Raw genomic sequence first — 23,002 nt, forward strand, 5'->3', positions numbered from 1 at the left:
GTGATGAGCATCTTTGCAACAGACCAAGATATGTAAATTCTGTCTTACTACCAAGGAAATGTCTTGGGCGCAACGTGTCCTGTACCATTACCGTTTCACTGGTTCACTCATATTTGAGACTATCCTTCAGTCACTGTTTTTGTCATGTTTGCTAGCTGTACTGAAAGTATGCAAAGTTCAAAGATACCATGTGTTCTACTGCTGTGTTCCTTGCACAGTCACTGTTCTTCGTGCTAATTCCTACTAGTGAGGCATATCAAAATTTTCATTTATGTACAACCACATTTAACAAGCCATACTATTCTGCATGCAATTGAGAATAACAGAAAATATGTTTCTCTGCTGTGCTGTCAAACGATGCTTAACCTGTTTGTGTTGCTTTTGTCTGTTTAAAGTCCATAGCCTGATTGTTGCATTTATATTCATCTTGTCCATGTAACATCCATGTACTCGTCGATGCAGAAGTTTCATCCTGGTGTGGAGTTGAGCTGCACTGCGACCTCCATCCTGTCATTTCTAACCTGTGTCTTATTCTGTGGGTTGCTTGTGTTTGTTTGTGTGCGCGTCTGTGTTGATATCTTGGGTATTTGTATAGACTGGCCAGGAGGAGAGAGAGGAAAGTTTGGTACGCCTCCCTGACTTCATTGTTTCACTCATCACTCATCTGATAATGCTTTTTCATTCTCTTTTTCTTTGATTCAATTAACCCAGAAGAACCAAAACACCCAATATGTGACATGACAGCTGATCTGATCTGAAACCACACTGTCCTTATTCAATTCAGTTATGATAGAACCTCTCAAAATCAGATGGATAAGATACAATTTTTATTTGTTGTTGTTAACCACTTTAGTTATCCTGTAATTATGAGCCATACATCTAGAGAAAAAAAAAACATGTTGAGAATCCTTATCTATGAATCTTTAAGCTCAACACCAAATCTCCATATGAATGCATATGAACACTGATTGATAGTTTATAATACAGAAATGGAAAACCCCACAGTCAAAGCTCAACCTCAACTGTTAAGCATGTATTGTTGATGAAATGCAAAGCATGAATGTGACTTTGTATTTGTATTTTGTATCTGGCTCACCTCACGATCAGTTGTTGTGTCACATAACGAAAGAGCTGACTTTGAGCTGCTAACTATTTCCTTTGATGAGCATGAGATCACATCATCGCTGCCCCAGCGCATTTCGTATACAAACATATATACTGTAGTTTGCTTCAATGCTATTCATTTGATACTGCTTCAATTGAATATTCTAGAAAAAGTTGACCAAACCAAGCTTAATTTACTCTGGTATTGTAGGTATTTACGTGATGTACCTTGAGAATAGTGTTGTTGTGGCTTTGACTATTTTAGACGACATTCTTTGATAGATTAGGTTACTGTTGCTTTATTGACCAATAAAGAAAAATGAGATTCCCAGGTACTATGTGTATTTGTTGACTTGTATCTGGCCCTGTCCTGTTTTAAGAGTTAACTTATGTCAGTGGAAAATAGACCACGCATTCGTCTATATAATTAACATATCACCACATCTTGAACCTTTTTATGCATTTCTCCCCATTTTCATCATGTGAATAATCCCTAATCAGTTATTTATTTTTCTTCTCATGACACCATCACTGCCCCCCTACTGTGCGAAAATCACCTGCTTACACGGCTCCTCTGTACATTAAAGTCGTCTCTATGGAACCGTCTTAAAATGTTCTCTGTTTTTTGATCAGCTGGAATGGCTTGTTTCTAATTTCCCATGTACCTGCTAAGCTCCTGGGATTCTCCATCTTTGCTGCTGAATCACACTGCCTGACATGCACTGTTTGTGATTAAAACCACAGCCTCTGAGCAATGATTGATGCCCTTTTCCACTCTGACCTTTTCTTCAATATGTCCCTTTTCTTTATGGCTCTTTGTAGAGGACAATAACATTAGGCGCTGGCGACCGCCAAGTCATCCAAACTCCCATCAACGATTCACTACCCATAAGTGGCAGTAGCGTGGCACAACTCTTCAGACAGCTTGGTATGTGTAAACGGTGTGCTATATAACAATTCCTCCTGAACAACCCAAGTAATTATCTTGTGTTTGATGCAGGTATAGTCAACGTTCTATACCTCTACTGTGCGGCCCTCACGGAACACAAGATCCTGTTTTTGTCCAGCAGCTATCAGCGGCTAACAGATGGCTGCAGAGGCTTGTTGTCCATTATGTTCCCCCTAAAATACAGGTGCTTTGCCTTAATGATTACGCTAACTTTATACACAGTATTTTTGTTAAGCATGGTGCATTAAATTTTACTGTTTGAAATGTGCCTCACCACAGCTTTACATATGTTCCCATCCTGCCTGGAAAGCTTCTTGAGGTCCTGAGCACTCCAACCCCTTTCATCATCGGTGTCAACTCATTCTTCCGATCTGAAACTCAAGAGTTGGTGGGTTTTTGGTCCAATTATTTTTCAAGTTGTACTTAAGGCCATCATTTGAATAGGTAATACAGAAATTGTTGTTTTGTTTTCATGCCATGCTTGGATTTGTTCAGAATAGTGCAAGTTTCTCTTATTAAATATGAAATTTCTTGTTTATGAAATTGCCTTATATTTATTTTAGGCGAATAATACAGTTGTTTGATATGATAAAAAGGATAAAAATATTTCGTTTTTATCTAAATGTTTTTTCTTAGAATCTTGCATCTGTTCTGTAGAATAGTTTTCGAGGCCTGAGCCTGATCATTTGTTGAAACTTTGCTTCAAATATGTGTAGTGTGAGAAAAACAGTAGAGGTAAAACGGCTACAATATTATTATATGATGTGTACAGAATATATATATATATATATATATATACTGTATATATATATATATATATATATATGTATAGTTGGTGGATATAATCAAAATCATACAATTAAGAAACTTGATGAACTATCTTGATTAACGAATGGTTGTTTGCCTTTATGTGAGCAGCAGATGCAATCCTTACAGGTTGTTGCCAGGTTAGATTGATGACAACAGTCTTGTAACCAACTACCTTTAAGAATTATTGTATTGTATTCTCAGTGAATATGTCCATTACCTTGCATTTACCAACTTATAATGGACCTAAATGAATATGTGATCCTTGTCTCCTCATGTGAACGTTTTTTGTGTCACTCTCTGCTTGGGTTCATCAGTTGGATGTGATCATCGCTGACCTTGATGGTGGAACTGTTACCATCCCAGAGTGTATCCACATCTCCCTGCTCCCTGAACCACTTCTACAGCAGACCCAAACTGCACTCTCCATGGTATGAATTGGGCGTTTCCTTGTGTTATATTGGAAACGGCTGAGTTGGCACTCGAGAAGTGACTTGTATCTCCTTTAACATACTTCATTTTATTGTCAAACTGAATCATAACTGAAGTAAAATGAACAAGGGAATATCGAAAAGCAACATATGCAGTTATGGACACCGCTGGCAGTTATAAAGAGGTAAAGACATGTCATAAAATATGAAATGGGTAATTCAAAATTAAGTTAAGTAAAAGCAAGATAATAATAATCCTCTAAAAAAAACAACAACGTTTTTCAATGTCCACACATATCAGAAATGATAACGATATTTAAATGTCAATGGGGCTGTTTCAAAGCTTTTAAAATGTTCCTAAAAATCATTCAATATTCCACATTTGTGCACAAAATATTTCCTCTAACCAGTTTATGGATCAAGATAAAAACTGTTTTATTCTTCCTATATTGGAAACATAAAACATTCCTTGTTGATTAATAACCTTTTCATGCCATTTGTCACTGAGGGGTTTGAACGTGAGCAGCATTTACTGCATCATCATAAACTAGTGGATGAACTATAACACTTAAAGAACAATGGTCCATGATAAGTTGGCTCGAGTCATCTTTACTAGTTGTAAAAACTAGTAGCTGTAAAGTGATTTAGTTGTTTAACAATGTTGCTTTTATGTATTTAAGTGATTAGCCATATAAAGAGGTTTAGTTTCCTTATTGTTCTCTTACAATAAGTCTTCCTATTTCCTGCTGCGTTTATAGTTGCCAATGAGTGATTACACAACATCACAACCTTCATATAAAGAGCTGACTGACTTCAATATTGAAAATACAGATAGATTAACATGGATCTGAGAGATTTTTCACATTGTAGGAGTTCAAGATATGTCATGTCATAACATTTGGGGAGATTTACAGCTGTACTGAAATTATCTCTACATAGATCAGGGGTTTCAAACTGTTCCAGAAAAGGGCCAAGGGTGCAGGTTTTTTGTTTCAAACCGTTAAGCACACATAAGTTAACGTATAAAGTGTCAGCTGAAACAACCAGCATCTGACTGACAATTTTCAGACACCTCATGTGCTTGACTGGTTGGATCCAAAACATGCACCGCCTCTGCCCTTTTCTCGACCAGTTTGACACCTGTGATGTGGATGATAATCTGGATTGTAGATCTGACTAGAAAGTTTAGACGATATCATAAAACTAGTTTTGTATTTGTCATAAATTAACATTAGGGAGTTCTGACCACCCACCCGCTCCATCCTCAGCACTTGGAGGAATGTAAACACAAACTGCGATCATGTGATTGAAATCGCGTGGTAGATAGTATGGTTGCAGGCTGACAGCCAACGGTTCTAGATCCTGACAACACAAGACTTTCTTCCCAGTAACGTGTCCCGATCTACACCAGCGTTTATTCACGTACATGATGAGACCTCCTCCTCAACGCTTCCCAGAAGCGCGTGTGTCTCTGTCGGCTCTTATGGTGGTGAAGCCTGGCAGTTCCACCTCAGCGTCCGGAGTCAATTGAGTGAGCCACGTCTATGTGAAGGTCAACAAGCTGCTCTCGGGTTGTTGAGGGCAGACAGCTCGTCGATCTTGTTTGTCAATGCATTGACGTTCCCCATCGTGATCCTGGGGATACATGGTCTATGATGTCTCCGATAGTCCATTAGCTTAGCCTTTATTCTCTTCTCCGAATTCTCTATCTACGATAGCTGCGCAGAAGTTCCATCGGGATATCATGACGATCTCCAGGCCCTGCCATTGACTTCAGTGACAGCAGATCCCCTCTTGAGTAAACAAGACGATTCTCATCCCATGTTCAAAAGTATCCATCGAAGAATTATAATAAAAATGATGAATAAAATCCAGAAAGTTATGGATCGTTATTGATTGAGGCGGAGCTACTGGAGAGACTACCGTTCTCGTCGGCTCCTTGCGATGATATAATTCTGTTTTGTTATGATGACAAAACACTTGTTAAATGACTTGTTAAGCTGGACTTGATTATCTGACACAATATTTATCAGCAAGTCATACGTCAGGCCACCAATTTGAGAACACTGGATCAGCACCTTTCATCAGCGGTTCAAACATGTTTTCTGCTGTATTTAGCAGGATCAGGTGAAGGTCACAGAGGTGGTGATGCAGATTGTTGGTAGGCAACTCGGAATCAGGTCTAAGCTGCAGCATATGTCTGAAACTTGATCTGGTGCCTGTTAAGACCGTAGCTAATCAACCTGAATCTGTTAGATAACTGATTTTAAAAAGTCATTGTACATTCTTTAATGACTGAGGATAATGTTACCAGGCTCTGGAAAAACTGTTCAATTAAAATGATATTTAAATTAATATGTGACTCCTCTTTGATTTTTCATCCCATGTCCACACGGGGAGAAAATAATTCACGATGAACATTACTTTTAATTTATTAAGGCTTGGTTTTTGCAGGTTTTAGATCCAGAGCTGGAAGTGGCTGATCATGCTTTTCCACCACAGTCTACACAACCTTCCACTCTCAAGATTCAGGTGAGACTTCACATCCGACCTAATAGTCGGCTTTCTAGAAGAGTGTGATTAATGTGAGCTGATATCATTACCTTGCTAGACAAAAATGTCCCCGATGTAAAAGCAACATTGTCAGTAGATTTCCTAAGCCATGAATGGTTTAGTTGTAGTTGTAAGTTGTATGCTAATGTAGTCTAATAAAAATTAATCCATAGTGGTTGGATGGAATGGAATGTTAAATTTGTCTGTTATATTCCTCAAATGTTTGTACTTAACCCTCCTTATTTTGGTTTTAGGTTAGGTGGATTTATATCCTTTGTATTAAGTAATTTATAGAGTCCTCTGGTGTTTTTGCTTTTCATCGTAAACAACTGAGCCTTGAGTTACAGCCTTGCTTTATATCTTGTTATGTTCCAGGATAAGGAGATCCGGGGTATATTCCTCTGGCTCTTTGCTCAACTCTTCCAAGGCTATCGATGGTGTTTACATATCATCCGCATTCACCCAGAACCTGTAATCCGCTTTCATAAGGTAAAACACTTGGTTTCTGATATAGCAACTACTTTAAATGGTTTCTTTTTTGTCTGTGATTGAATCCATGTTATCCTTTAGGGGCAACATGGTATAAAAACATTATACAAAAAAAAAATTAATATTTACTAGAATTGGAACTTAGAAACTGATACTTGAGAACATTATTGTACAAATTGAACAGCGTCAGAGACAGAAGTGGTAAAATAAAATGGTTATTGAACTAAAACTAAAACTGAGACTTTATACAACTATCATAATAAGTAGTATTGAGTCTTGTATACCATGTGAACACTTATGTATCTCTTTCTCTCTCGCAATTTGAATTGTTTTCTAGGCTGCCTTCCTTGGCCAGCGGGCACTAACAGAAGATGACTTCCTGATGAAGGTTTTGGACGGGATGGCGTTCGCAGGCTTTGTGTCAGAGAGAGGCCCTCCATACAGACCCACAGATTTGTTTGATGATGTAAGTGATGAACGTGGTTTGATGAGCGCTGAATCTAACATATTTTACTGTAATTATCACAAATATTCACTTGTGACTTTATTTCTCAGCTGGTGGCCAATCAGGTGGAGAGGATACGACAAGAAGAAACTTACCCACACAAAGTCATGAACCACATTAAAGAACTGGCTGAGCAGCTGTTTAAAAACGTATGTGCTGAAAATAATGTTTTTGTAAACGGAAGTTTTTCATTATCTTGATTTCTGTTTGATGTCTGCAGGAAAATCCTTACCCAGCAGTGGCTATGCACAAAGTCCAACGACCATCGGAAAATGGCACAAACTCTGTACAGAACCAGTCCACCTTCCCGGCCCTGGACGAAGTCGCAGTCCAGCTCTTCATTGATCATGCTGCTGCGAAACTCAAGACAGCGCCACCTGTCGTCAAGTCAGAGGTGAAGAGGATGGTGCCTTCGGGGCCACTGCTCGGTAGGAACCTTAAACTTAACCATAAATTACACAATCACTTCTTACTGCTGTGATAACAAAGCTTCTGTCTTCTTCTTTGTCCTTTTTCAGGAGACACTGTGGACAGGAATGGCAACATGATGGCAAACAGTGCCCGCAGGCTGGAAGTGGTCCGGAACTGCATCACATACATCTTTGAGAACAAGATGTTGGAGGCCAAGAAGGTACCATTGAAACTCCTGACTTTGACAAATGACTTATGAAATCAAACTCATGCAGATTTATTCCTGCCCAGCTAATGCCAGCAGTCCTGCGAGCTCTAAAGGGACGAGCGGCTCGGGTTTGTTTGACCCAAGAGCTCAACCAACATGTTCTACAGAACAGAGCCGTTCTGGATGACCAACAGTTTGACTACATAGTACGCATGATGAACTGCACCTTACAGGTCAGAACAACTCTAGCAATTGCAGAAAGTAAATAAATATGTTTTGGACAATGTTTACATTTTTTGTACCTAATCGTTGTGACTTCCTCCTGCAAACTAACTTCTTAATACCTATTTCAGGATTGCTCCCACATGGACGAGCATGGTATAGCTGCTGCTCTGCTCCCATTGGTCACAGCCTTCTGCAGAGTAAGTTCACTGGTTTTTACTGTTTTCACTTTTTTTTTTATTAGTGTCTAGTGATTCTCCACACAACCCCACTCCCTTGACTATTATATCCAACTCAGAACACCAACACCACCTTCTAACACTCGAAGAGACTCTTAAAATGTTTCCTCTTCACGGATGTATTCAAAGCGTGTGTTTCTGCCTTCCTTTATTTACAGAAACTGGGAGCAGGTATCACACAGTTTGCCTACAGCTGCGTACAAGAACACATGGTCTGGACCAACATGCAGTTCTGGGAGGCCATGTTCTACAGCGACGTCCAGAACCACATCAAGGCTCTTTACTTGGAAACAGAAGATGGGTTGCAACAGAGCTATGTGAGTTCATTTAAACTAAAAAGACGATGATGACTCAGCAGTCTGCAGGTTGTTCATTATTAAACACTTTTTTGGCAGGATGAAGGGTCAGGCGTTAGCGCCCTGGAGCTTGCGTCCGAGCAGAGCCGACTGTGGCCTATGCTAGACAAAGAGATGCAGATGGAGCGGGTCCAGAAAGAAGAGAGCACAGTCTTCAGCCAGGCCATCCACTATGCCAATAGGATGAGCTACCTGCTGCTACCGCTAGACACCAGCAAGAATCGGCTGCTAAGAAACACTGGTCTGGGAGATGTTGAAAGTGTAAGCAACAGTTACGTGACAAACAGGTGAGTGCAGGAGATACTTTACTACAATAATAATTTACATTTATTATCTATTGTAAATGTGAAGCAATCAGGCTTTAATGTCTCTGGCACAGAACCAGCTCACGTTCCTCACTTGAGTGTCAACACCCTCAGTGTTTGTTTTGAGAATAAAACTATGTCCCCATAACATAACAATAAAGTCACGGGACAAATAAACTATTTTGAAAAAAAAACCCCATAAATGTCTGACTTCCTGGATGAGCTTGTTGCTGTAGTTTGCAATGAAGTGCTTTGTTATCATGAAAACCATTACCAAAAAATGTTTGACCGAAAGAGAAAACCAGGGTCACAGAGTTCACATAAAGTTTCAGCTGTTTTCTTCTAATGTAACATATAAAATATCATTCTTGCTGATGATGTCTTACAGCATAGCTGGCAGCATGGCAGAGAGCTATGACACGGAGAGCGGTTTTGAAGATGCAGAGAGTTCAGATGTTGCAAATTCAGTCGTCAGATTCATCAACCGCTTCGTGGACAAAGTGTGCAATGAGAGTGGTGTTACCAACGAGCACCTGAAGGCTCTGCACACCATGATACCAGGTAAAACTTACCACTTTCCTTACACATGCTATTCCCAAATCTGACCTGCACTTACCCTGATTTCCTCCCGCAGACATTGTTCAAATGCACATTGAGACTTTGGATGCAGTGCACAGGGAGAGTAAGCGTCTGCCACCGATTCAAAAGGTAACCAATTCCTATTTTTACCTTTCACTGAAGAACAGCCTTGCAGACCACACGCCCAATGTCCACCATCCCCTTCACTCAGAGTCACAGTATTGCAGCAGGTATGTCACAGAGGTTGACTTTGTGACTGACTGCACGCTAGAGCAGTGCATGCTGGTTGATTGCTGTGGTAAAGAACATACATCTAATGGAGCTGTTGAAGCCTATTCGTCTGGCTGCCTTTGCATTGAAGGGTGCAGTGTTTTGCGCACAATTTACTAATCTCATCAGTATCAATGGGAGACTTGGACTTGTCTAGACCTGTCGAAGTCCTGTTCAGCCTAAAGATAAAAACATTTACACAAGGTTTACTTTGCAACTCAAAAAACCTCAACCTAAAATTAATTTTTTTAAAAAGGGACATTATGAATGATTCCTTATTCCCAGAGGACTTCACAATCCTTAATCTTAAAAGTATTCTTGCTGTGTCCCTTTTAAAGCCAAAGCTGCTCAGGCCAACGCTCTTGTCGGGGGAGGAGTTGGTGATGGAGGGCATGAGAGTCCACTTGATTCCAGACGGCAGGGAGGAAGCCACAGGGCTAATGGGAGGCCCACCACTGCTGCCTGCAGAGGGTGCCATCTTCCTCACGACATACAGGCTAATCTTCAAGGGCACGCCTACTGACCCACTGGGTGAGAAACCAGCTATTTTTGCACAAACTTTATAACTTGACGTAGCTTATGAAATACTTGTGCTGTTGTCTTACAGTCGGCGAGCAGGTAGTTACACGTTCTTTCCCCATTGCCTCCTTGACCAAGGAGAAGAGGATCTCTGTCACTATCCCAATGGATCAGTTTGTGCAGGAGGGGTTGCAGCTCCGGTCATGCACCTTTCAGGTATTTGGCTGTTAAAATATTATAGATAGATATACAGCTAGAGTCATTGCAATTTGATACATAACAACCTTAAGTGTCTTTATCTAAAATTCTTGGTGCACTTTGTGTTCATGTGCAGTTAATGAAGATTGCGTTTGACGAGGAGGTGGCATCAGACCTGGCCGAGGTCTTTAAGAAGCACCTGCACAAACTCCGTTATCCTCAACATGTTCAGGGAACTTTTGCCTTCACAGTCGGTCAGAGTGGAAAGATTTTGGTGGAGCACAAGGCCAAGGATAAGAATCAGTCTCTAAAGTGAGTTTACATATAAACGTGTGTATATTTGTCTGTGCATCATTCCTCTGAAGTGTCAATCCTAATGTCTCTTCAACGTCTCTTCTTACTAAGCTAGGATATGCAAAACACGGATGAGAATGTGACACTTTCTAAAAGCAAGAAATATTTAATTTCCAATGACACATTGTGGGCGGCAAAGCTCAGATGGTAGCATGGTTGGCTTGTGGCTAAGAAGTTGCAGGTTAATTCATAGCTGTGTAAATGCAAGATACTAAACTTTGTGCCTGATGATGAACTGTGGGAAAGCACAAGCTGTGACCCAAATAAGGAAAAAGTCTACACTGTATCCTAGTTAGAGATGGTTTTTGACACAATGGTAGAAACAGAACACTTCATCAGGAAAAGTGTTCAAGTTGATATCTGTGTTAAATGTGCAACCTCGTCTCCTCAGAACACTTTCCAAAAACCTGGTTAAAACTGCTAAAAGGACGATCGGTCGACAGTATGTGTCCAAGAAGAAGTACTCTCCTCCTACAGGAGAGAACAGGAGCAGCCTGCAGTCGGAGCTGGACGAGGATGAAATCTCAGGTATGACAGATGGACATCAGCATTGGGCAGACAAGGTCCAAAATGGCAATTGAAATGCATCTCAACAAATGTATAAGTTGAATCTATTGTGAAATCCGCTTCCCAATACCTGATGATTGAGTCTAATAAACAGGAGGTGTGTGAAGCAAATGATATACACCTGTTGTTACAGTTGTCTGAGATCCCATTTACTCTGATTTGAGGTTTTTCGCGCTTGTGAAGAGGTGAATGAGAGCTACTCTTGAAATAGATGATATAATTATTGCACTTAATTTAAGTTTTCCCAAAACTCTTCTCTTTCCATTTGCTGCGCTTTGAAACTTTCCAGGTCTGTGTGTAAATAAAAAAGTTGTTCAACAAGTTAAGAAGCGTTTTTGGTCACCAGCTCAACTTTTTCATCTTTTTGAGTTTGTGAAAACTAAAAACTTGGCCAAGCATTCATTGTATTATCTCTTCACATCTTCTTTACACTGGCGTCCTCTTGTGGTAGCTCTGAGAATTTGAAGTTGAAGTTTTCAAATTCTATTCTCAGTGGGCTGTTGTGCGGGGCGTAAAATTCTAAATTATATATATATATATATATATATATATATACGTATATATATAAGAAAAATAATAGCAGTGCGAGTCCGATTGAGCCGTACGTTTTGATGTATTTTTTGTTTGTATGCGCTCAAAGGTGCCAAAAATGGAAGGACGATGAATAATAAGAAGAGGGGGAATAGTGGTAGTGGGCTCTGCTCTGCACAACAGCGCACTAATAAATATATATATATAATATCTTATTGATCTTTAATGTGAAACTAAAGTACACTTTCATAAGCCATACAAATTTTTTACCATTATACCCTGGTGTTCCAAAAAGAAGTGTTGTAAGCTGGTATAGGCCTGGATGTTTCTGAGTACTTCTGTGTGCCCACAGTGTCTGAAGAGGTGGAGCCGAGCGCTCTCACACTCTCCTCAACCATGCGGTCATCAGACAGACAAACCATGAGCAACGTGGTGGAGAGAGCTTGTTGCCGTGACTACCAACGACTCGGTCTGGGCACGCTCAGTAGCAGCCTGACGCGCTCCAAGAACGAGCCCTTCAGGATCTCAACTGTCAACCGCATGTACACAGTCTGCAGGAGGTGGGAGTGCAGCTAGAAGCAAATGAAGAAAAACTAAGGAATGATGTAATGACAAATGTGGTGTGTTTGGCAGCTACCCTGGCTTGCTGATTGTCCCACAGAGCATCCCAGACTCAACCATCCAGAGGATCTGCCGCTGCTATCGACAGAACCGCTTTCCTGTGGTCTGCTGGAGGAATTCTCGGACCAAGGCAGTTCTGCTTCGCTCGGCAGGCCTCCATGCTAAAGGGGTAGTGGGATTCTTCAAGTCCCCGAACACACCTGCCGCAGGTAATCCACACGAACGGAAGAATCCAAACAGCATGAAGAGACCTCTCATAATTTCTTGTGTTCAGTTCAATCCCAGGCTGACTCCACCAGTCTGGAGCAGGAGAAGTACCTGCAGGCCGTTATAAGCTCCATGCCGTCCTATAGTGAGAACAGTGGCAGGAACACTCTGGGTGGTTTCACCTCCACGCACATGAACACCTCTGGTGAGTTCCATCTCACAAGTCCTGCCTTCAGTCCTGATGCTCATGGACGTTTCTCTTCAGACTCATCTGATAAGATGCGACAGCCAAAGATTGGCGCTCTAATGAAACAGGTGATGGGAACCAAGGAGGACGTTCCTGGAACCTTCAGCCGAGGAGGTGAGAGTCTGTAGATTATGTTCTGCCAAATCTTACCTATTTCATAAAATAAATTGAATGTTAATTCCTTATCTTGTGCAACATTTTATGCAACCACTGCTATGGTAGCAATGTGTTTTTGCTAGGTATTGAATTTGTGCAAATATAGTGAATGTTCTGTATTACAATCTCATTTGAGGCACGTCTTCCGCTCTGCTATACATTCACCTTACAAAACCTTTTAACTAACGAAGCAAACATTTGATACCATGTTTACATTAGTTTGAGCATGCTGAAATATCATCATGCTCAAACAGATTTGTTTTCAGGCCACTGGGTCACCTTGACCCAGAGACAACACAAGGATTAACAGTTTGTTTAGGTTGGCATTGGAGAAATGTTTTCATATCTGATTGTTGTTAACATTTAAGAACAAAGATCACCATAACAGCTAGGGCTGTAAGTCCCACTGTGTGATGAAATACTCTGATTTGGGATGTGCTGCTCGTGCTGTGGTTCCACTCGGCGCCTCTCATGTCACAGTCACACACAAGAGTTCGCTATGAACAATTAAAACATTAATTAACTTGTTTTCCCAATATTTTGCATTTTGACACAACACAGAGGTTAAGTTGGCACGATATTCACAGATTCAAACTACAATTTTTTGTAAGTGAATCACCACGACATATAGAAACACAAATATTTACCATTTGAAATCAAAGATATGTGATCCGTTGACTACATCTAAGCATCTTTTACAGGAAAAACTGTCTGTTAGTTTGAATGAATAACACAGTTTTGATGAAGATGGGCAGCATTAAAGGAACCGTCCTTCAATTACTGAAGCGTGAAAGGTGGTTGAAATAGTCACAGTTATATTTCTAAATTGCCCTAAATAACCAAAGTAATGGTCATCAAATCCATGTGACGTAAAATACCTCCCCTCGCTCTTACTGATCGTATTACTATTACTTGTTATATGCTTGAGAAAATACTGCCGTATTTTATTTATAATTTCTTTACCTCCTTAACCACAACAGTGATGGGCAGAAAATGTACTTTAATTGTCTGGGATCTTACTATAGTAGCAAGTTTTTCTTTCAGTAATATTAGAATCTAATATCTTATTCATACTTTGAATAACTCCAACTCTATTATTTTGTTGATTTTTCTAGCACATCTAATCTATACTGTTGGAAGGAAACATTTTTCATTCAACCGCTTTATGTTATTTCGAAATACGCTGTATTGTATACTTCTTGTGTCTGAAATGTCTACTTAATCACAAACAGCAATTTTGTCCACACAAAGAGCACATTGTCTTGAAATTGTGCAGACCTTTTGACAACATTACTTCATGATTACTGTGCAGCCCTGCTTTGATGGAGTGAAATCTGCACCAGGATGTTGAGATGATGCAGCAATACTTTAGGTTGTTTAACAGAAGGTTTCTGTCATTTGACCTCAGCTCTGGGTCAAAGGGCGAAAGTGGTCTCCCTCTCACAGCCCAAAGTGTCTGGCAAGGCCAGGAATTCTCCCAGAGGTACAGTTGGACGCCCCCTCTCGCACTGCTGTCTAACCAATCAAGTGTCTTTAACAGTGTGTTAAGCCTTGTTCCTGATAGTTTGCTGTCTTTGCAGACTAATGGTTTGTCAGTCTGAGGTCTGTCTAGAGTGTCTGCATGCTGCTGCTGCAGCTCAGCTCTGTGTGTGGTTTCTCTTCGATGCCTGTGTGTTTGTTAAATGTCCAATCAAAGTCTCAGCATTAACTTAGCATCACTTCTAGTCGTACAAATCGGGATCAGGGCTTAAAAGTCACTCCTCTCTCCTCCAGCATGGCTGCTAGAATCTGATGATTAAGAGAAATTCTGCTACAGTTTCAAAGTGATAACTCTAATCTGTGAGTCCAGTAAAGACACGTTTGTGTGTATGTGCGGCAGGTAAATGGGGCAGCATAAGAACCAGCGGGCGACTCAGTGCCTACAACCCAGACGTGGGGACAAGACTAGCTGGGAAAGAGTCTCCGCAACCCAACGGAGGGCCAAGTGAAGCCCTGTTCCTCCGTCAGCAGAAGGCCTTCCTCTATATCATTGGCGACAAGGCCCAATTAAAGGTATCACTTTCTAAAGCCAAGTGACACATTGAATTTTCTAGTGAGTATGTAGATGTGAAAAATGATGACATTTGTTCTGAAATGGGACATTCTTGCTCAGGGAGGGAAGCAGGACTCGTTCCAGCAGTGGGAGGTCGTGCCCATCGAGGTGTGTGACGTGCGGCAGGTGAAGAACAGCTTTAAGAAGTTGATGAAGGCCTGTGTGCCAAGCTCTTCCAACTCTGACCCCAACATGAGCTTCCTGCGATGTCTTGAGGATTCTGAATGGATGGCGCTGGTGAGTTTGGCGTTTTCAAGAGTAGTGATGAAATCCAGCTACATGTTTGACCTGGTGTGGTGGTGTGCAGCTTCACCGGGTGGTGCAGGTGTCGGTCTTGGTCGTCGAGCTCCTGGACAGTGGCTCGTCAGTGATGGTCAGCCTGGAAGACGGCTGGGACGTCACAACTCAGGTTTGAAATGTCTCAATGGAAACCAGCTTGTGTTTCCACGTGGCGTCTAACACCAGTGTCTGCAGGTGGTGTCGTTGGTACAGCTGCTGTCGGACCCTTACTATCGGACTTTCGACGGTTTCCGGCTGCTGGTAGAAAAGGAATGGCTGTCGTTTGGTCACAGGTTCAGCCACCGTGGGGCGCAGACGCTGGGCAGCCAGAGCAGCGGCTTCACTCCTGTTTTCTTGCAGTTCTTGGACGCCGTGCATCAAGTAACTCCTCCTTTTCCTCCAGAGCGTTAGTGGTTTCCCGTTCTTAAACGTGTCTCTCTGTCCTCAGATCCACCTCCAGTTTCCCATGGAGTTTGAGTTCAGCCAGTTCTACCTGAAGTTCTTGGCCTATCATTATGTGTCCAACCGCTTCCGGACCTTCCTGCTGGACTCAGACTACGAACGCATTGAACTTGGTAAGAGAAAATCACACTAGTTGCAATTAATAGACTTCTTTGACGACTTGATATGGTGACATTTTTTCATCTTCACACATTGAACAAGTGTTTGTGTGCCTGTGCAGGAGTGTTGTACGAGGAGAAAGGAGACCGGAGGAATCCTCAAGTATGCAAATCAGTGTGGGACTACATCGACCGACTAAACAAGAAAACACCAGTTTTCTACAACTACATGTATTCACCTGAGGACGACGAGGTATGCATACAAACATGACTTGCTTTGAAAGAATAGTGAACATTCAGAGGCCGAGACAAAAACACTAATGTTGCCTATTGGTTACTTGAAAGCGGCTCTATAATGATGACTTTTATTTCCATCAGTGTAACTGACTTTACTGTTATTTTACGATCTTCAAGATTACACAACTTTGTCTGGCCACCTGCCTGAAGGTGTGCGAGTTTCCATGTGACCAAAGTGCTTTACAGTTGTGGGTTGGAGATGGCGGTTCATTCATTTCCATCATGGATAAAGTACTTTTTGAAGCTTCCAGGATGAAAAAAGTGTTTGGTTTGGTTAACAAATGCACAAGCAGAGTTGAAGGTGTTGCAGTTACAGCTTTTGAACAGTGGGGGCAGCCAAAAACAAAACAAAAACTTTGAACTTTACAGTTCGTACTGTTCGCTTGTTTAAGCAGTACAGGAACATGTTACTCAATGTTAACATTGTAAATGACCCTGTCAGGTCCTGCGTCCGTACACGTTCATCTCCAACCTGAAAGTCTGGGACTTTTACACGGAGGAGACTCTTTCAGACGGGCCTTCCTACGACTGGGAGCTCAGGGGTCGGCCGGAGCGCGCCGTAGAGGAGACGGCCGACAAATCTGACTCCAGTGGGCCGAAGACACGGCGTCGAGTCGTGTGGCCGTGTTACGACAGTCTGAGCAAGGCGGTACCTGACGCCATCACCAAGCTGCTACAGGACCTGCAGAACCTGGAGGCCGAGCTGGGTCAGACTTCAGACAAATGGAAGGACACGTGGGACAAGATGAAGACCATCCAGAGGGCAGAGGCCAGGCTGGAGAGCAAGGTGAGGTCCTGACATCTAGTGTAAAAGTATGAAGCGTCACTTCTTCACTCGTCCTCCTCAGCCATCATTCTCCAGCTCGCTGCTCATGTCGTCCAACCTGAGCCACCAGCGGCGCTCTCAGGGGGTCTACCTGCAGGAGAGTGGCGTGGGCTCCTCCATCAACCTGGCTTTGGACTGTGAGGCCAGCGCCACGTCCACACCCGTCCCCGGCCGGCCCAGCACCAGCACCCTGTACAGCCAGTTCCAGAGCACCGAGAGCGAGAACAGGTCTGTGGAGTCAACATGACGAGCCAGCAGTTCTCAAATTCAGTGCTCATTGTTCGCATGTTCCCGTCAGGAGCTTTGAGGGCATCTTGTTCAAGAAAGGGGCGCTGCTGAAACCCTGGAAACCTCGCTGGTTCGTCCTGGACAAGACCAAACATCAGGTGAGAGCACAATTCAGCAACTGTGGAGAAGAACTACAAATCGATGTCGTCTGTCTCCCTCCGCAGCTTCGCTACTACGAGAGTCGTCAGGACAAGGAGTGTAAAGGCGTAATAGAGCTGGCCGAGGTTGAGTCGGTGATCCAGGGAACGCCGGCCATGGGTGCGCCCAAAAATGTTGAGGAGAAGGCTTTCTTTGATGTGAGTCTACTCACATATTCCTCCTAAGTTAAGGATTAATAACAAACACACAAACTAGAACTAACGAACTAACAAATCTTGAGGGTTCACACTACATGAGCTGTTTTGACGAGACGACAACTCTTCTGATCTATGTTCACACTGAGGTCACATGAGGCCATAACAGCCATCAGTTAGATCAAACAATGTTGCACTTTTGCTTCATTCCCTCTTCCGTACCTGTTCCTTTAAGAAAACCACCACACCTGCGCTGGAGCAGTGATGGCAGACCATGAGGTCACGACAGCCAAGTTGATAAAATACTGCTGATAAAATAGGACAGAACTTTCCATCTCTTGATGTATTCTACAAAATATTGTAATCAGTTTGTTTCTTTGAGGTTTGCAACTCTGATTGTTTCAGGTGAATCATGTGAACGTGTTGACTGATGATTTGCTTCCTTCCCTGCAGCTCAAGACCACCAAGCGCGTGTACAACTTCTGTGCTCAGGACACTTCCAAGGCTCAGCTGTGGATGGACAGTGTTCAAAGCTGCTTGTCGGACGCCTGAGCAAGGGGCGCTCTTTCAGAGAGCATTCAGCCCCGAACATTCCTGCGTCGTAAACTTTTCGTATAAAACTGAGAAAAAAATGAAAAAAAAATCTCTGTACAGAACCACTAGCTGCTTGAGCTTCAGCCGAGCATGCATGTGGCCGAGCAGCGCCAACGTCCCTCCTGAACCTCCGCCATGACCCGGCCCTCCCGTTACTAACCTTCACAAAAACTCCAGGGAGGAATGACGGAGGAGCTGGTCGTCTGTACAGTCACCAGACTGGACCCCCTCACCCCCATAGTCTTCGACGGTTCATGAAGGATTTTCATTTGACCAAATTCAGGAGCAGAGTTCAGAGTTACTGTGAAGAGCGAGTGTTTACGAACGTCCCTGCGGAAATCCTCACCTGCATGTTAGGACCGAACAAACCACTAAACAGAAAAATGATGAGATGGTAATGCTGGTATTATTGGATGCCTCACAGAGACTTACAGTGTTAAAGATCTTGCTACAACGCCTGGCCAGGTTGTCTTTTGCTTGAGCAAAGCGTTTGTCACAATTGTGTCCATTCTGGCAGTAGAAAAGAGTTTTTAAAGACGTTTGCTAGCATCTAGCTACGTCTCTCAAGGCTCAGCTAGTCCACAGTCAATCTGAGCGCCTCTTTGCCAAAATAAATTGTTAGTGGGAGTTTTATGTTCAGAGCAGTAAGCAATTTCAGAACGATAAATGATGCTGGTCTTTTAGTTCTAATAGTTAATTAACCGTTAGCAGAGCTGTTTGCTGTCGCTAACGTTGGGTTATAATTGTTTAATAAGACTCTATACCACATGGTGTCGTCACTAAGACTTGGTTGACACTTTTTATCAGATGCTTGTTTAAAGCGACATTGGCGTAAACTTCCACTAGGTGACCTTATCCGACGTATTGCAAATTATAATTGCTTAATTGAGCAAGAGATTTAAAAACAACAGATTTCCCATAATCCAGATTTTCATGACTCAGAGTCACAAAATGTTGTGTAGTTTAACCACTGACTGATGTTACAGGTTTAAAGTTTAAAAAAAAATACGATGATATCCTGAGATGAAAACTTTACTTCTCGGTGTCTTAGCCAAATAAATATACATTTTAAAGGAGTTTAAAAAAGGTCATGTGTATGGGAGCAAGCATGTGCGCCTCACCTTAAAGTTGTATCCAGAAGTTGAACCTTCAGCCTATGACGCTTGATAGGAGGGAAGAGACGGATGAGGTAGACAACGACACCTGTAGCACGAGCATATGTTGAACCAGTAAGTGTTGCTACTGCCGTCAGAATGGACGCTACTCTTCATACAGTGTGTGATTCTTGTTCAGTGTGTGAACGAAACAAACATCGGAAGGATGAGGATCCATTGTAGGGTAATTGCCACTTGAATCGGTGTCGTGCTAATGTTTGTAAATACTGTAGTCAAGTAGGTTTTACTCACAACCACCCTTACTCCTCACAAACACCCCGCTCTGTAAAATATACCTGACTGCTGTCGAACAGAATTTCTTTGAAATTGCAGATTATTTTGCGTCTAACTTCCTGTATATACGATTTCAGATTTGTATGTTGATGCTAGTAATTTATTTAACTTGTGTCCTCAAGCGACTTTATTTTAAAAAATTAGAACTTCAATGTGCCATTTGTTTATTTCTGTATTAATGTGACTAATGCTTTCTTTTTTATTTTGTCAATACAAACCCTTGATGTTCTTTCTTCTAAACAAAGTTTTTTCTGTGCGGCCGTAATGGAGGAAGGTTGTGGGCAGAGCATTCAAGTCTATTGTTTTAGCCAAACATGTTTATAAAAGTTTTCACTTCTTGTTTTTGAAAACGTTCCAGTTTGTTGTTTACACATTTCAAATTTAAATAATGAAAAAAGTTTTGCCCTTTAACTCTCTACAGATCAACAAATGAATTGCCAATTTAGTTGAAAGTAGCCTTTTGTCTTTTTGGACCCGTTTGTACATTTGGTTTTTATTTTTTTGTCAAATCGAAGACTTTTTTTTTTTCTATTCACAACAATTGAATTATTTAGTTCACATTTTTATAAGAATCATTCACAGTTGACTTGCCGGGACTTCGCGCCTGCCTGGCAACCACTCCATTAATAATTTGTTTTTAATTTGACTTTTTTACCAGAAAGAGACCTCTGGAGTCGGTTGTCACATCATGTCAATTTAGTTTTTAGACTCCAAATAAACTGTGGGTTCAACCAGATTGCTGTGTTTTCTTATTTCTCACTTGTTTTCCTGAAATTGTTCTAAATCTGGATGCTTGCTGTGACCAGAGGACACAGATGACGAATAATGACAAATATCGAGAATCATTATTTTTTTTCACTCATGGTCCTTTTTACCAGTGAGTCCTCAACGGCTGTCCTGGATTGTTTCCTCCTCAAAGTCCACAACATGTCTTTTGGATCCTATTCCCACGTGGCTACTTAAAGAAGTGTTCCCCTTACTTAGCACTTTCATACTTGACATTATTAACTTGTCAATGAAATCAAGCTATATGCCTCAGATGTTTAAAGTTGCAGTAATTAAACTCTTAAAAACTGGTTTAAATCTTATGTATCAGACAGAAAGCACTATGTACATGTCAACCACTTCTCATCGACACACACTAAGATCAGCTATGGTGTCACACAAGGTTCTGTTCTTGGTCCAATCCTATTCACAATCTATATGCTCCCAACAGGGGACTTGATCAGAACACTATATAAACTTTCACTGTTATGCTGATGACACCCAACTCTACTTGTCAATGAAGCCAGATGAAAGAAAACAGCTAACACAACTACAGTCCTGTATTACAGATATCAAGTCCTGGATGAACAAAAACTTCCTCCTCCTACTGAACTCGGAAAAACAAGGTTTTACTAGTTGGTCCGCAACATCAAAGACAATCATTAACTAATGATCAAGCTTTACATAATGGACTTGCTCCTGCTGCTCGCACCACTGTAAAGAATCTTGGTGTTAGCTTTGACGAGGACTTATCATTTAACTCTCATATAAAACAAATCTCACAGAGGTGACAGCCTACTTTCACTTTGGTAACATTTCAAAAATCAGGCACTTCCTTCCTTTAGATGCTGCTGAGAAGCTCATCCATGCTTTTGTTACCTCCAGGATGGACTATTTTAACTCTCTTCTGTCAGGATGTTCTAAAAAGTCTCTCAGAACTCTTCAGCTCATTCAGAACTCTGCACCTTGTGTCCTGACTAAGACTAAGAGGCGCGAACACATTTCCCCTGTGCTGTCTTCCTTACATTGACTTCCTGTAGAATTTAGAATACAATTTAAAATCCTTTTCTTAACCTATAAAGCCTTACATGGTCTAGCACCAACATACATTAAAGATTTAATCCAAACTTACCAACCCTCTAGGACCTTACGATCCTTAAACTCGGATCTATTAGTTATACCACAAATCTCTAAATGTAGATTTGGAGCCAGGGCCTTCAGTTTTCAAGCCCCCCTGCTGTGGAACCAACTACCTGCTTAAGTCCGGAGGGCAGACACCCTCTCTTTGTTAAAAACAATCTTAAAACTTTTTCGATAAAGCCTATAATTAACCTTACTGTTTATCTTAGCTGCTATAGGCTGAGAATGCTGGATGAGTTTTAGACACCGAGCTCTGTTTATCCTTCTTTCTGCATTACATTCATCACCTGTGCAGTTTAAACCCACACTTTTTATTTCTCTCCCGGAGCCCCAGGGCTCCACCTCCAGAGCTGCTGCTGATCCAGGATCTCCACCACGTCATCAGATACCCAGTTCTCTCCAGCACCTCTATGGACTCTTCTAGTCTTTACCATCTTTTCTCTCACTGTATACTCCCTCACTCTTCTCTCCATCCATCTGTCTTCCTCCCCAACCTTCCTCCCAGCCAGTCACAGCAGGAGGCCTTCAACAATGAGTCTGGTTTTGCTCGGTTTCTTTCTTCTAAAGGGAAGTTTTTCCTCACCATAGCTCACTGCACAGTGTTTTGGTTATTGCTCTTTGTTGAATTGCTGGGATCTGTTTTTCCTTTCTCCACTATAGTCTTACTTCAAATGTCTTGAGATAATTTGTTATAATTTAAATAAAATTGAATTGAATCATGCGGTGCACTTGTGTTCTATGTTATCTCCTATAGTTTGAGCAACGATAGAACAGATTTTTTTTTAAAACCATTGCTCAAAAATCCAAAAAAATGTAATGCTTTTAATTGATGCCAATCGGGGGACATTTGGTCATAACCTGTTAAACCATCTCGTCTTAATGGCAAAATACTGTACAGTACCTTTCAAAATTCTTACATTTTATATTGACTAATGTGTTATTTGTATAATTGTCGACATTATTTTTTTCATTTGTGGAGCATTCCTGTTCACTTTATTGTGACAGCACTTGAACTCACCACCGCGCGACCTGAGTGCTCCTTGTATCCGCCCACCTTCCTTCTTACTGGTTTACATTTGATAGGTTGGAAACGGGACTCATGGACCCTCGTATTCACCTTTGACATGAATAACGAGTTTCAAGGACAAACTGGGTTACATCAACAATCTCAATGCTTTCGTAGCTTAAACTTTCAAGTGGGATGAAAAGTGGTCGGGATATTATAAGTAAATGACGCAGGGTCATAATTGGTCTACATTAATAACCGTTTTGAATAAAAAATTAAAAATGTCATGTCTATTAGCGTTGGAAAATTGTAAATCTTTTATCTTAAAAAAACAAAAACAGAATACAGTCGTTTCCTCGGTCTATAGGTTCGTGTTGTTATATGGTCGACCGTTTCTGTCAAAACCTAAACGAACCATGCAGTTTTTAACTACTTATTTCCCTTCTTAGTCCCTGTACACGGTCTTGGATAGTTTTACTTTTTTGTAATCGATGCAAAGCGATCATTGACTGAAGTACAGGATCTTCTCTAGACCCATAGAAGCCCTTATTTAACAGAGCATCCGCACACGGACGACAGATCGATT

The 23,002-nt window shown here is 41.5% G+C and overlaps 1 protein-coding gene across 3 annotated transcripts in view; it reads left to right on the forward strand.

Annotated features, from left to right (window-relative positions):
• sbf1 (SET binding factor 1) overlaps positions 1-20,241 on the forward strand; it is a 37,187-nt gene extending 16,946 nt beyond the window's left edge. For 2 of the 3 annotated variants that reach the window (XM_087787962.1, XM_087787963.1), the window contains 36 exons: positions 1,927-2,032; positions 2,105-2,237; positions 2,333-2,441; positions 3,178-3,291; positions 5,746-5,823; positions 6,220-6,333; positions 6,671-6,799; positions 6,889-6,987; positions 7,059-7,266; positions 7,357-7,469; positions 7,541-7,690; positions 7,811-7,879; positions 8,077-8,235; positions 8,314-8,561; positions 8,968-9,140; positions 9,214-9,287; positions 9,767-9,959; positions 10,036-10,163; positions 10,282-10,457; positions 10,891-11,027; positions 11,950-12,157; positions 12,231-12,427; positions 12,493-12,630; positions 12,691-12,786; positions 14,237-14,311; positions 14,708-14,880; positions 14,981-15,157; positions 15,228-15,329; positions 15,395-15,580; positions 15,648-15,774; positions 15,882-16,012; positions 16,499-16,843; positions 16,905-17,110; positions 17,181-17,268; positions 17,335-17,466; positions 17,917-20,241. In XM_087787962.1, coding sequence (XP_087644088.1) covers positions 1,927-2,032; positions 2,105-2,237; positions 2,333-2,441; positions 3,178-3,291; positions 5,746-5,823; positions 6,220-6,333; positions 6,671-6,799; positions 6,889-6,987; positions 7,059-7,266; positions 7,357-7,469; positions 7,541-7,690; positions 7,811-7,879; positions 8,077-8,235; positions 8,314-8,561; positions 8,968-9,140; positions 9,214-9,287; positions 9,767-9,959; positions 10,036-10,163; positions 10,282-10,457; positions 10,891-11,027; positions 11,950-12,157; positions 12,231-12,427; positions 12,493-12,630; positions 12,691-12,786; positions 14,237-14,311; positions 14,708-14,880; positions 14,981-15,157; positions 15,228-15,329; positions 15,395-15,580; positions 15,648-15,774; positions 15,882-16,012; positions 16,499-16,843; positions 16,905-17,110; positions 17,181-17,268; positions 17,335-17,466; positions 17,917-18,015 — 5,190 coding nt within the window. In that variant the 3' untranslated portion in view covers positions 18,016-20,241. Of the gene's footprint in view, positions 1-595; positions 626-1,926; positions 2,033-2,104; positions 2,238-2,332; positions 2,442-3,177; positions 3,292-5,745; positions 5,824-6,219; positions 6,334-6,670; positions 6,800-6,888; positions 6,988-7,058; positions 7,267-7,356; positions 7,470-7,540; positions 7,691-7,810; positions 7,880-8,076; positions 8,236-8,313; positions 8,562-8,967; positions 9,141-9,213; positions 9,288-9,766; positions 9,960-10,035; positions 10,164-10,281; positions 10,458-10,890; positions 11,028-11,949; positions 12,158-12,230; positions 12,428-12,492; positions 12,631-12,690; positions 12,787-14,236; positions 14,312-14,707; positions 14,881-14,980; positions 15,158-15,227; positions 15,330-15,394; positions 15,581-15,647; positions 15,775-15,881; positions 16,013-16,498; positions 16,844-16,904; positions 17,111-17,180; positions 17,269-17,334; positions 17,467-17,916 lie in introns of all 3 variants that reach the window. The other variant, XM_087787961.1, reaches the window with a different exon arrangement.
• The last annotated feature ends 2,761 nt before the right edge of the window (positions 20,242-23,002 follow it).

Source organism: Callionymus lyra, chromosome 3 (assembly GCF_982586985.1).
Source record: "Callionymus lyra chromosome 3, fCalLyr1.hap1.1, whole genome shotgun sequence".
Taxonomy (NCBI): domain Eukaryota; kingdom Metazoa; phylum Chordata; class Actinopteri; order Syngnathiformes; family Callionymidae; genus Callionymus; species Callionymus lyra.